This window comes from Leptonychotes weddellii, chromosome 11 (assembly GCF_054177405.1).
Source record: "Leptonychotes weddellii isolate Sample4059 chromosome 11, ASM5417740v2, whole genome shotgun sequence".
Classification (NCBI taxonomy): Eukaryota; Metazoa; Chordata; class Mammalia; order Carnivora; family Phocidae; genus Leptonychotes; species Leptonychotes weddellii.
Window position 1 is genome coordinate 91,387,394 of NC_138379.1, and position 15,239 is coordinate 91,402,632.

General features: G+C 37.4%; 1 protein-coding gene across 2 annotated transcripts in view; it reads left to right on the forward strand.

Annotated features, from left to right (window-relative positions):
- The window catches only part of GUCY1A2 (guanylate cyclase 1 soluble subunit alpha 2), a 291,335-nt gene that overhangs the window by 191,383 nt on the left and 84,713 nt on the right, over window positions 1-15,239 (forward strand). For both annotated transcript variants that reach the window (XM_031031602.2, XM_081799558.1), the window contains one exon: window positions 6,953-7,096. In XM_031031602.2, the coding sequence (XP_030887462.2) occupies window positions 6,953-7,096 (144 nt within the window). The remainder of the gene's footprint in view (window positions 1-6,952; window positions 7,097-15,239) is intronic.

Here is a 15,239-nt window from a genome sequence, read left to right on the forward strand (position 1 = left end):
GTGAAGGAAAATCGGACTACTTTCGGCAGGGTGGCCCACGGAGGTACTCAAGTTATTTGGGTGCTAGTGTGAGTCACTTCTACCTTTGGAGATTGTTCTTGCTCCAGATGACCTGCCACGAGTAGTCAGACCTCTCTGTGGCCAGCAGTGGTGTGCATTTGCTGGCTTCTCTGTTACCCACCCCCACCCCCCCTTCAGCGCTCTCATCCACAGGAATGTAGCTCTTATGACATGGCCATCGTTGTGTCTAAGCCAAGGAAATGACGCTGAAGACAACAGCACCTTCATCTACTTGCTTGAAGCCTTGTCTGAGTCAGGGCCCTCCCACCTTCTTCTCCTTCTCCCTCTTCTTCCGCTTCTTCCTTCTCCTCCTCCTCCTCCCTCCCTCCTCCTCTTCCTCCTCCTCTTCCTCCTCCCTTCCTCCTCCTCCTCCTTCTTGATTTATTTTTGAGAGAGACAGAGCATGTGCTGGAGCTGGTGGGGGGAGGGAGAGGGAGAAGCAGACTCCCTCCCTGAGCAGGGAGCCCGACGTGGGGCTCGATCCCAGAACCCTGAGATCACGACCTGAGCCGAAGGCAGACACTTAACGACTGAGCCACCCACCTGCTTCTAACTTAGGTTCTTAAGAATCATATTTAAAGAGGATCATTGTATCTTCAAGAACTCCAACCTCCAGAATGGTGAAAAGCTGGGTTCATGTCTAATGTCTGTGGCAAGTTGCTCATATTCCAGGGGATCATTCCATGGCCCTAAAACCTCTGGTTGGTGACCACCACCTGAATTTTCATCTTTGGACAGGCGCTCATTTCACCCACCCTGCTGAGTATCTGGGAAAACAGGGACATAAATAATGGAAAGCTGCTGAGCCTGTGTGAGGTGAAGGGCAATATGTAAGGGACCTCAATCTACCCAAGTCCCAAGTTTTCCCTGAGTTTTTGGTACTAGTAAGTCTTCATAGAGGCCTGTTCCATGCTCTCCCTTTTCTCTCCAGCCTTTTGGATAATCTGTGTCCAGACCACCAGCAACCCCATTGTCTGGTTTCTATGTGATAGGGACCTTCAGAACCTCCTGTGGACTCAGGCTCCCTACCAACCACTGGGAAACTCTTCTGTCTAGCCCCCTTTCACTGTCATTCAGGAACCATACCTGATGACAGACAGGTGATTGTGTGACTCCATGCTTTCAGCAAGGGTGAATATGGTATCCTTTCTAGGAATCACATGTTCTTAGCCACAGCCAATGAGCCCATGAAGAATGTGGCATGTTTCTTAGCCCCCTTTCACCCATGTGATCACAACTGGGTGACCAAGTAGTGGAGAGACCTGGAGAGAAAAGACGTGTTTCATTTGTAGACTTCATCTGTCTGCCTACACCTCTCTCCAATACCTCTCTACTCTTCTCTGTCTCTGTCTCATCCTTTCTCTCCTTCTCTTTCTGTTTTTAATGACTTTAGGGACCAAAAACAGAAAGCGAACAACTAGATGGCAGACTTGCTCATTTGCTTCTCTTCTTGATGCTATCTAGAGGGAGAGAGGGAGGTTGTCAGTAAAATAGGCTGCCAGATATCTCTGACCCTCTCCCCAAGCTTTCTTTTACATGTCTTAGAAAGTTCAAAAGAAGACAGACCCAGGACTGTGGGATTGAAGGACTGAGGTGGGTGTGAGGCTTGTGGGACTGGGATTATTCATTGTCCCATTATATGCATTGTTCTTTTAGGCTCATCGTAGCCCAATACCACAACACACACACACACTGCTGCCTCCTCACTGTGCCCAAATTTCCAAGAAACCTCGTAGATATTTCATGAGCAGTAGCCTGGAGGGGAGGGTAAAGAATGTTACAGGAATTCTTTTAAATGATTACTTTAAAATCAAAATAGAATAAATAAAAAGGATAAGTGCACAGCTCTAAGAAGTTTATCTGCATCACCTTTATTTCTGGAATAATGTGCAGACTTTTACTATAAAGGGTTGAAAAGATGATAGTCCAAGATGGGTACATTTTTTAGTATGATAAAAGCATCTATAATAATATATGGGGCAACAGTTGTACATAATATTTTTAGTGCATAAACCTCCTCTTCTGTGTTCAGAAAAGGATGCAAGGACTATCTTTTCCATCTCCATGACTAGGTTAGCCAATCTTTATTCTTCTCTAATGTCATTCAAGAACAGGTTGGAGACATCAAAAATAACTGAGATGCATTATTTTAGATGGTGTCTGTTGTATTTAAGATCTTATTTAAAAACACTGAGTCAGTTGTAAAGGAATTCAGAACATAGTCAACTTTCCAGACAGGTTTTTGTTTTTGTCTTTTTAGTATGTTTACAATGTCCACCTGTTTAACTGGTTTAACTCAAGGAAACCACCTCAGGAGCAAATGTAATGGATATCTAATGTTTTTACTTTTTCTGCTCCCTGTGAAGCAAAATCAGCTAATATTTTTGAAGGGAATCCGCTAAAATTTGCTCATATACTTAATTCTGCTAAACTTGCACAGATCTGAATTAAATGAAGGGAGAGGAGAGAAAAATAGAACTTTTGTGGAAGGATGTATTACTAATGTGGTAGCTTTTTTGTCAAGATTTTCAGGTTAAGATGCTGAATATATCTGTAAGGAAAGAGAAAATATCATAGAGATACATTACCTGCACTTTACCGACATCTGGATGTTTGAAAAATTTTAAGCTATTACCTATTCGTTCATGTGCTTACTAGTGCTACTCATCAAATATTTCTGGCTCGTGTCTGGGCACAAGGGTGGTTGAATTTTCCCATCTCCTTTACATAAAGCTTGGCCATGTGACTTGCTTTGGTGAATGAATCCCGAGAAGCTCTTTATGTCACTCCTGGGAGAAAGCTGCACGAACTGGTGCACCGTTTGTCAGAACCTGTCTTTCCCTGCCATGGCAACCAGCCCCAGTTGGGGACCTTCTGTTAGCCTTGTTCCTAGAGTGAAGAGACATGGCACCATATTTCTCCCCTGTCCTCCAATCCCTTAATCCACATGAATTCATAGCACGAATCAAAAATAAGCCTTTGTTATGCATGCAGATTTGGAAGTTAGGTTGTGATTGCAACATAATCTAGCCTAGCATGATGGAACCATCTTTTAGATTTTTTCTATAGGTTGGGCATTTATTATGAGAATTGTACATCTTGATAGGGGCCATTATTTTTTGATGTCTGTTTTCTTGCCTAGTTCTTGATCCTGTTGTTTCTGAGAGTTAAACTGACTTCAAATATTTGAGAACTAAGTAGTGTAAAAGCTTGCATGATCACATATAGATTTTAATGTGAATTTATTCTTTTGTGTACACATTTATCTTGCACTTTATTAGATTTATGTGTCATATCCATTGGTAACCTATTGATCCATCTTCTCCATACTTCTACATTATATACTGCTAAAAGAGAAAGTGCAACATATAACTCACCTGTATTCTTATGGTAAAAATTCTAGAAATACACATTTCATGGAACTCAATAAACTTTTGCTAAAATGATAATGAGGATGATATTTGCTGAGGGAGAGGAGGATAGGGATTTCAAGAAGTGGTCATGCTCCAGGAGCATGCATGTTCACAGGGGCTGTAAAGCAGTTTGTTTATACAAATAATTGCCTATGTGTTCTGATATCTGAAAATCAGAAGTTAGTTTCAAAGCACATAGCTCACAGCATGTAGTATATGTACACAATGGAATATTACTCAGCTATGGAAAAGAATGAAATATTGCCATTTGCAATGGCATGGATGGAGCTAAAGAATATAATGCTTCACAAAAGAAGTCAGTCAAAGACAAGTACCATATGATTTCACTCATATGTGGAGTTTAAGAAACAAAACAAGTGAGCTAAGGGGAAAAAGAGACAAACCAAGAAACAGACTCTTAGCTACAGAGAACACGTTGATGGTCACCAGAGGGGAGGTGGGTGGGGACATGGGTGAAATAGGTGATGGGGATGAAGGCATGCACCTACATGATGAGCACCGGGTGATGTATGGAAGTGTTGAATCACTCTATTGTGCACCTGAAACAATATTACACTGTGTGTTACCTGGCATTTATATAAAAACATAAAAAATCAAAGTGTATAGAAATACAAAAGGATGAGATAAATATGAGGATTAGAAGAGATCACTGTGTTTCTAGGGGGAAAACAGTAAATTGACACATTTTTTTAAAGATTTTATTTATTTATTTGACACAGAGAGAGCACAAGCAGGGCTAGCGGCAGAGGGAGAGGGAGAAGCAGGCTTCCCGCTGAGCAGGGAGCCCGATGCGGGGCTCGATCCCAGGACCCTGGGATCATGACCTGAGCCGAAGGCAGACGCTTAACCAACTGAGCCACCCAGGTGCCCCAGATTGACACATTTTAGACATTTATTATTTACTGGATATCTTCCTCAGTGGGAATACCTTGGGGGAAGTATATTTCAGCCTTTGGAGTAAAAACTTTGCTGACTCACATTGCACTGTTTTTCTTTTCTTACCCTATGATTTTATTTCCATTTTTCTGGCACAAGAAAACAGGTCTTGAAGTGAAAATGTTGAAATTAATGATGGGTCTGAGGCTATCGGAACAATTTTCGATGCATATTTCCTTATAAGATTTTGGTGACCAAATGGTCTTTTGGCATTCCTAGCTTAACGGTTCTCACCATATCCCCTAAATTAGCACCCACAGAATTTAATTCAGTACATCTTTTTAATACTATATTGTTAGAATGCATTCAGCATGAAATCTAATTATGGTTATTAAATCTTTAATAGCATATTTTGTAAGCTTTGGTATATTTATGATAGAAGCATCTCTAGTCATTCAGAGACAATTTTTTTCTGCACACATGTACATGGTGCTCATGAAATGAATGGTGAAAATGAACACACAATTAGAATGACTTATTAAAATCATAATAAACATGGTTGATTTATTTATTCATTTGGTAGGTGTTTATTAAATAGCTATATTTTAGAAACCATGATAAGCATTATGAATATAGAGATGAAAAAAATAGTCCCATTCTTAAAGAGCTGACATCACAGTTGGGGATACATCTTGATCATAACCTATGATGAAAGCCTGTAGCAAAGAGCTATGAAAAGTGCTGTTGAAACAGAACAGCAGAAATGGTTACTTCTGCTAAAAACCAATGGAAGGACCATGGAGGGTTTCATAGAAAAGGTGGTATTGGATTTGGACATTTAATAAAATATTTCATCACTTTGCTCTAATTAAAATATTAGAATCATCGAGGATTTTATCACCATATACTTTTTAATTTCAGTATAGTTGACACACAATGTTACATTAGTTTCAGGTGTTCAACTTAGTGATTTGACAAGTTTATACATTATGTTGTGCTCACCACAATGCAGCTACCATCTGTCCCATTACATTGCTATTACAGTAATATTGACTGTATTCCTTATGCTGTTTTAATTCCCTTGACTTACTCATTCCATGACTGGAGGCTTGTATCTCCCACTCCCCTCCACCCATTTTACCCACCTCCCCCCCTCCTCCCCTCTGGCAACCAGCAGTCCTCTGTATTTATAGTTCTGCTGCTTTTTGTTTGTTTATTCATTTTTTTAAAGATTTCACTTATGACTGGAATCATAAGGTATTTCTTTCTCTGACTTATTTCACTTAGCATAAATACCCTCTAGGTCCATCCATGTTGTCTCAAATGGCACAATCTCATCTTTTTTATGGCTGTGTAATATTCTGGGGTGTATATATCCCACATATTCCTTATCTGTTCATCTATTGATGGACACTTAGGTTGCTTCTCTGTCTTGACTAACTATAAATAATGCTGCAATAAACCTTCAGGTGCATATGTCTTCTCAAGTTAGTGTTTTCCTTTTCCTTCAGTAAATACCCCAAAGCGGAATTATTGGATCATATGGTAGTTCTATTTTTAATTTTTTTGAGGAACCTCCATACTGTTTTCCACAGTGGCTGTACCAATTTACATTTCCCCCAACCGTGTATGAGGGTTTCTCTTTCTCCACATCCCCACCCACACTTGTTACTTCTTGTCTTTTTGATTTTGGCCATTCTGACAAGTGTAAGGTGATATCTCATTGTGGTTTTGATTTGGATTTCCCTGCATATTTGTGATGCTGAGCATCTTTTCATGGGTCTGTTGACCATCTGTATGTTTTCTTTGGAAAAGGGTTTTTCTGGTCCTCTGCCCATTTTTAATTGGATTATTTGTGTTCTTTAGTGTTCAGTTGTATGAGTTCTTTATACTGTTTGGATATTAACCACTTATTAGTTATATCATTTGCAGATTATCCAAAGTATACCACCATATACTTTGGATAATTAGAGAACTTTCCTCTGAAAATAAGTTGTGCCCAGTTTTTATACCATGCTATATGCTTTGGAAATTTGAGGAGTTTAGTCTGGGGTAAATACTTAAAATATTATAACAAAAGCAGTGGCTATTTAGAATGGAATGGATGCTGACAATAAAATTAGAATAGGGTCTGAAAAGACTCTGACAGTGTCTGTTAACTCTCTATTTGTAAGATTATGGATGGGTTTCTGCACATCAGTTTCTCATCGCTTAAATATTACCAATATTGGAAGTTTGAAGGAAACAAGAGGGTGGCTTTGTAAAAGGTCATTATTTGGAAATTGTTCAGGCAAAATACTGGCAATTCTTTTTTTGTGGAGGATAATTGTTCTCTATTCCAGTTGTTCCCAATTTCAGTGATCATCTATGGTGATAACGTGGATGAACAGCCCTAGAGTGAGATGTCAGTATTTGGCTAGCTGTCTGCAAATTCTGCTCTGATTACACTCAGTTGTCTAATTGCTTAATTTATTGATGTTTTGCTGACATGTTTTCAGCAACATTTGTGATTGCACATAACTAATCATTTCTCTTCTGGCTCATTATCATATGTTTGCATTTGATTTGTCTGATGGCTGCAGGTGGAAACAATAGGCGATGCGTACTGTGTTGCTGCAGGACTCCATAGGAAAAGCCTCTGCCATGCTAAGCCCATTGCTCTGATGGCACTCAAGATGATGGAACTTTCAGAAGAGGTGCTGACACCTGATGGAAGACCAATTCAGGTAACCTTCTCTGCAGTTTGGTTTGAGTAGTAGCATACCTTTAACTGGGGGTGGGGCGGGGGGGGGCAAGAAATTCTGTTCTGAGTTCTACTTATGTAACTTACACATTTAAACAAGTAGGTTACTCAAGAAGGATGAGGGTTAACTAGAGATAACTCATAGATCCAAGAAAAGAACAAATGGAATAATGTCCAAAATGGGAAAATGTATGTGAAAGGCTCATCGCCTTGGAGAAAAGAAAGCTAAAGTGTTAGACAAAGGAAAAACTTGTCAGTGACCAACTCAACACTACCAACCAAGGATGGTAGTGAGAATCGGAGTTGCAGAGATAATCCAAAAAAGCATGAAATGAAGAGACAAGAAAATGGTGGATCTGAACAGCTTCCTTCAGGTAATGTACAGATGTTCTTGATGAAGCCTCAGCACTCAGGGTTACTTCTGCATTTTATTTTTTTTTTAATGTGGCAGAGCTTGAAGGTTGGAGCCCAGTAACTGAGGAAATTTAAAAATGGTAGAAAATTAGCTCCTGGTACACTGTACTCTTTTTGGTACTGATGGCTCTCTGCAATCTAAGATCTACCTCTAAGAATGGATGAGGTCACCTACCTATAGTCTTGCCAGGACCCAGTGGATCCCAGGAGTATTATTACTGTGAACTCTTATAAACCAGAAATCGTGTATTTGGAGAAGTAACCATGAATGTAAGGCAGCCCTTTTATAACAGCTCATCAAATTTGAGTTAAAAATATAGAGAAAAGAAAGCCTCAAAATGTGGTACATTCCTAATTCTGGAGTTATGGCAAATTAGATATTCTGAGTGTCCCTTCTGACTAAAATTATTAAAATGCTGTGGGGATGCCTGGGTGGCTCAGTCGGTTAAGCGTCTGCCTTCGGCTCAGGTCATGATCCCAGGGTCCTGGGATCGAGTCCCGCATCGGGCTCCCTGCTCCGCGGGGAGCCTGCTTCTCCCTCTGCCTCTGCCTCTCTCTCTATATATCTCTCATGAATAAATAAATAAAATCTTTAAAAAAAAAATAAATAAAAAAAAAATAAAATGCTGTGTCAGAATTTTTAAAAAAATATTTAACACTATTTAACATTTTTAAACCTATTGAGCACATCACCGAACTAATGGGAAAAAATGTTCCAGTTGCATTACGTGTGTAAACTGACAAAATCTAAGTGGTGAATTTAAATTAATTGCTCTGTCATGAGCAGTGGTAACAGGAAACTAGGAAACAATACTTCTTTCTGGAGGAGGTCAACTTCAATCCCATCTTCAAAGAATTTCCACAGGTAAAGTACTCTGGGGAATGAATGCCTAATACTAAAAACAACCCCTTCCTCCCCCCACAAAAAAACCCCAAACCCACACATTCACACAAGAATTCAAAGTATTATGGGTGAGAATCAATGGGAACAATAGATAAGAAAAATGGTGAAGTGTTGTCAGATATCAAAATTTTCAGATGGAATCAAAATGACAATATTTGATATAATTAAAGAAAAAAAGAAGAAGCTTAATAATGTGAGGCAGGAACAGTAGATTTGAAAAAGAACCAGAGAACTCCTAATCCAGCAACATAATACTTCAGAAAGAAAATGGTCAGTGGATGAGTTTAAAAGCAGATTAGACACAGCTGAAGGAAAAATAAGTACACCGAAAGGTAGAACTGAAGAAATTACACATCATTCGGTCCAGAGAGTTAAAAATGTGGAAATATGAATAAGATAATGTAAAATATAAAATATGTGGGAGGTATGGAGTACAGAGTGGGAAAATGTATGTTCAGTTGGGCTTCCAAACGTAGGTACAGAAGGAATGCATAAAAGGGATTTTTTTTTTTTTCTGGAACAATTAAAAGATATCAATCAGTTCTCAGACACAGTAATCCTAAGGGATTCTATGAAGGTAAATCATAGGAATTCAAAGCTAAACATGTCTTAATAATGCTGTAGTGCCTCAGAGAAAAGGGGGAGTGGCTCAATGACAAACGTGACGTTGATAAGTGGTAAAAGGATGGGCTGTTACAGGAAAGGTTGGGGACAGCTGGTTATGGACATGGACAAAAGTATTAAAACTGGATCTCTACATCATGAGTCTGCACATAAAGTAATTCCATCTGGGTTAAATGTGAAGGACCATACTATTAAACTATAAATCTATAATTTGGAGCTTTTAACTTAGTGGAAGGAACAATTTTTTTTTTTTTGTAAACCAGTCTAGTCAAAAATTACCAAATCATAAAGGAAAATATGTGTAAATTTTACTACACTAAAGTTAAAACCCTGTTTATCAAATAGCACCTAAAAAGAACAAAAAGATAACCACAGACTAGGAGAATTTTTTTTAAAGATTTTATTTATTTGTTAGAGAGAGAGTGAGAGAGAGAGCCCACAGGTAGGGGGAGGGGCAGAGGGAGAGGGAGAAGCAGGCTCCCCATGGAGCAAGGACCCTGACGTGGGACTGGATCCCAGGACCTTGGGATCAGGACCTGAGCTGAAGGCAGACACTTAACTAACTGAGCCACCCAGGCGCCCCTAGGAGAGTTTTTTGGCAACACATTTAACCGTTAAAAGTATCTGACAGTGCCGTACTCCAAGTTTCCCACCTACTGGTTTGGTCCAACTCTGATACTCTGACCATGCCGTCGTTAGTGAGGCTCTGGAGCAGCAAGAAATCACATACAGCTGGTGGCCGTGTAAATGGTACTGTGTCCTTGGCATTCACCAGTAAAGTTTAATTTGTGCCTTTCCTACCACCCCACGGTCCCTTCCCTAGATGTTTGCCCAGGGAAGTAGGTGCAGGTGTGGCGAAAGTCACAAGAGTATTATTCACAGCCATACTTTGATAAGCGCCTCAAACTGGAAATAAATAACCATCTAATAGAATAGATGAACTGTCATAGATTTATACCATGGTATGCCATACAGTTGGGAAAATGAATGGCTTTAGCTACTGACATCCACATGGATGGATGTCAAAACCTTAATAGTGAGCAGAAGAAGCAAGTTGTAAAAGAATGCTATAGTATTATTCCATTTAATTAAGTTTCAGAACTGGGAAAATTGAAACAATGTGTTATTCAGAAATATCCACATTGATGGGAAAAGTGTAAAGGAAAAAAGGGAATGGTTAATGCAAATTCAAGGTGCTGCTTCACTCCAAGGGAGAGGAAGAAGATGGTGGGAAGAGGGAGGCTGCAGTCGGGAAAGTGAAGGCAGGGGTAGAGGACAGAATGACTCCTTTTATCGCTACTTTGTGTATACAATACGTTTACATTTGGCAGTTTTAAAATGTGGAAAGAGAGTTTTCTAACCACTCCTATCAGTAGTGAAAATAGGAAAGCATTAAAAATATAATGTAAGTACCTTCAGGACATAATTATCAGGTTATCAAGTATGTGCATGACACTTCTCCCACGGCCAGGAAAAACAAACCGGAGGGATGCCACCTCAGATCTGCTGCAGACTGCAAATACACATGGTCCAGATCGAATTCCTATCAGTTCTTAAATTTTTAAGACTACTAGCTGGGCAGTCTTCTCGTTTGGGATTGTTTTTCTACGTTGGATTTTCTTTTATAGGAGTTAGATGATTTGTATTGATTCAGCCCTGTCAAAGCAAATTTAAATTACCATAGAACAAAACCAGGGAATTGTGTTTTTGCGTGGGCTCATCCATATTTTCATTTGTGGGATATAACGTGACTCTGTCTTATGAGTCAGATAGTCTTATTAAATCAGAAGAGGAAATGTCTATAAAGATTTAATAAGAATGCAGAAAGAGAATTCACCTTAATAATTTTAGCTTCATTACTAATTCATATTATTTGCATGGTTTGGGATTGTTTTTGGCCTATTAATTTGACTTTGAATTGGCTTCCAACTTGGTGCCATTGGAACATTTCTAGACTTATTGAAAGAATCTTTTATTAATAATGCTTGAGTGTGCAGTAGGGTTGTTATGTGACCAGCTGACTATTTACTTCAAACTGTGTAAGTTTTAGGCTGTGTTTAAAATTTAAGCTATTGGAGCTGCAATAATTATTCAAAAGAAAACTCCCTCAAACCTCTCACATTTTGAAAAATAAATTGATAATGTTTATATGACTGTATAAACCTTCCAGGCACCCCTCATGACAGGAAATATGTACCTGAATTATCAATTATAATTGCTTGCAAGTGATTGGTAATGTCCTTGAATCACTAAATCTAAAATTGGGTTAATTTAAACAATTTTAAAAGTAACAAAAGAAAATAATTTCATTTATTAGCTTTATAATACTCAAGCAAATCAGTTTTTATAAATAATGAAACTCAGAGGCTAATTATAGACTGTATCTACAAAGCAAACACAAACATGGTCTATTTATATAGCAAATCTGAAAAATCAGCCACAGGGACTTTAATTAAGAGTGCTTTTAAAAATAATGATTAGAATTTTTAATACTTTCTCAAACAATGTTTGAGTCTACTGGCTGAATTTATAGAAATGTCAGCATTATGCTTATTCCATTTTTTCCCTCCCTAGAGGAAATCTGATTTTCTTACATCTTCAACAGTAGACACTTGAAGAAAAGTAATACCGAGTTTATATTCTTTCTCTTTTGAGCTAGCCATATTGTGATTTCACTAAAAAATTGTATGATTTCATGCTATTCTTTAACCTTGTGATCCTAATCTTACCAAAGTATTTTGACCAGTTTTTAATGCTGAAAGGCTAACTTTTACTAATAATTTAACCACTCTTTAATGAAAATAACAAAATGTTTATTACTGCCTATGCTTTATTCCTTGAAAATGAAAATGTTGACAGGGAAAGAGAAGCTCAACTGAGAACTGACTAGGGAATGTGATTAAATATATATTGGAAAGACAAGTAGCATTTTCATGATTTAAGGCTTTTGTAGAAGATTGAGTAGTGTGTCCAAATATCTAAGTTTTACTTCGGGACTTCAGTTTTTAAAAAATATTTTCATTGAATTTTATCACACAGGCACATAATTCAAATTTGCTTCATCAGTTTAGAGAACAGTACATTTTATATAATGAGGCAATTATACAGAGATGGTGAAAGAGAGTTTAAAAAACAATGTATAATCATGTTGTAATACTAATGTGCTTAGCAATCTCAACTGCAAATCAGGGAAACGCTGTGAATCTTTTCTAACAGCATAGTCCAAAGGCAGGAATACTAACACACAATTTACATATACTTACAATTTGCATGTAATACCTTAAATTGTAGCTCCTTTAAGCTTCAACTTAGTCTTCTAATGAGCTTACAGGATTTTTTGAGATTATGAAATAATTATTCTCCAATTAATTTTTAAATACTTGTTATTTATAGAGGAAATCTGATGCTGTTACTTTGATATTTGGAGGGATCTGTTCTTTGCAAATATTGTGGTATTAAATTAACCCCATGAGAATATAACCGAAGATTGTATTTAGAAAAAAAAAACTAATTGATAACTGTGGATAAAATTCTAATATGTACTTTTACCCTGAAGTATGTATACTTACCTAAAATGTTCTATCTTTAGAATTTAAACCTAAGGATTCAGAAAGAACTACTTAGGCATTATATGAACTCACTGTTAGTTAAGATACTGAGCCCAGCTATTCTCACCTCCCATGTTTATCCAGTAGACACATTTGAAATTGCTTTTAATCTTTTAGGTAATGCAAATCGTTGTAATTTTAGTAAATTACTGTTTTGTTGTAGCAATACTATACAAAATTACTATAATATTACTGGTGAAATTTATGGCTAAATATATTTTCTAATCTGTTCTGTATAGTGAATTTATTTGGTACTAGAAAGATGTTTCTGTTTTTTAAAGAGTATGTTTAAAGTATTCATTGAGAGTTTACCAGTACATGAGATGATAATAGATTCTCCTCTTTGCTTCTGTTTAATTACTAGAGCTTGAGTCTGTATATTCTGTCCAGATCTTCTCATTAATACTCCCCTCAAATGGTTATGAAATTCATCCATTAAACCCATCCACTTGATACTTAATGTGGTAGCAGTTGATAGTTTTTTAAGTTTCCATTCATCTGACAAAAATTTTCATACTGTTTTTATTTGTTTCCTTGACTGTGTCAGCTGTAATTAATTTTAAATTCTTTGCTTGATAAATCCCTTCTCTAGAGTCTTGTGGTCTATTACATTATCTGTCCTTTCACTTCATTTTTGGTCATGTTACATCTCTTGTGTGCCTAATTACTGTTATTTTTTGTTTGAGTGCTAGAGATTGTGTATAAAAATATTATAGAAATAATTTCCCTCCCGTAGGGAAATTTTACATGTTCTTCTGGTGGGAAGAATGGTAGGAGCTCTAGCAATCAGAGATCAGAAGATTTAATGCTAGGATTTATTCTCTGTGGGGACCAGCTTGGTTCAGAGTCACCTTCTGTTTCTGGTATCACCCTTATACCTTTGGTGTTGGCTGTCAAGGTCTCATCTCAAAGTCTGGAGGGTTTACTGAGGCTTCCCCCTTTGGCAACCCTCAGACTCTGGATTTTGTGTCCATGGTTCTGTAAGACTGTTACAGTACCAAAGGTCCTGCTCAGTTCCTTAACCTTTCTGAAGTCAGAAGATACCTGTAGTGGACAAGCACCCTCAGATTTAGCACTCACTTCTCCTTGACATTCATTTCCCTCCTTATCTTGGTGTAATAATTTTTCATTGCCTTGTGAGCTGACCTGCCGGAGGGTGTTCAAATTATATAATCTGCTCTTACTAGAAATAGAAGTTCAAAGTCATGTACATTTTTATAAGAGTTTTATTTTACTAATAATGATTCATCCTCACTAATCTACATTTGTGCCTATTTTCGACCCAAGTCACAGATGACATTATCTTTAAATAGAAAAGACAAAAACATCTAACTGTATTTAAACTAGCTACTGCAGAGTAACAATAAATAAACATCTATTGAAACACTTAACTGTGTGCCAGACAGCACTGATCCAAGTCCTTGCCATGTAATAGCTCTTCTTCTTTTTTTTTAATTTAATTTAATTTTATTATGTTAGTCACCATACAATACATCATTAGTTTTTGATGCAGTGATCCACGATTCATTGTAGCTCTTCTGAGTCTCACAAATCTAGGAGGACTGTATTGCTATTATTTCTATTTGACAGTTGAAGAAAAGAATTAAAAAAAATTAGCTAACCAGCACTCCTAATTACTGCACTCTACAGGCTTATTTAATGGAAATGGGGTAAATAAATTTCATATTGTCAAATTTTTCTTACTGCTTGCATATTCCATTACCTAACAAATTAGATTTTTCATGGCTCCAGTCAAGAAAATGTAAACTTATATTAGATGTCCTCTTCAAGAGAATGGAAATGAGTAATGTGTTTTAGAGATATTCCATCCAAAATGATTAATTTTTAAAATCATAAAGTGAGAAAGGTTAAGTTCAGTGATGTGTGCATGGGCAGGGAATGGCTGTGTTCCCATCATTCTTTCAAAAATTAGAATCACCAGCCAGATTGATTGGACGCACCCATCAGCCAGTTTACTGCATTCTTTTTTCTGTTTTCTTTCCCTTTGTTTATTGTGGATTTTAATACAGAAGGTCCATATTTCAAAATGTTATATTTACATTTTTTTCATAGGGTAGTCTTTGAATTTTAAGGTGATGTTTTATACTCAAATTATTTATTTATTTATTTTTTAAAGATTTTATTTATTTATTTGAGAGAGAGAGAATGAGAGAGAGCACATGAGAGGGGGGAGGGCCAGAGGGAGAAGCAGACTCCCTGCCGAGCAGGGAGCCCGATGCGGGACTCGATCCCGGGACTCCAGGATCACGACCTGAGCCGAAGGCAGTCGCTTAACCTACTGAGCCACCCAGGCGCCCATCAAATTAGTTATTTTTATATGTTGCACCAGAAATTTGTTTTCATCACAGAATTGGTCTTCTGGTATGATGCTGAAGTATTGTGCTGTAATAGGGCATACTTATTGCCTTAACAATCCTTCTATAAAATGTTGGCCTAATGATTTAATAGACATTATTATTTATGCGATGTGTATGTCAGTGAGATAGAATTCCCTTGCTAGTTGATTTTAGCTTTTATCTTTAATCGTGATTGATTCTAGTAATAATTTAATTAGA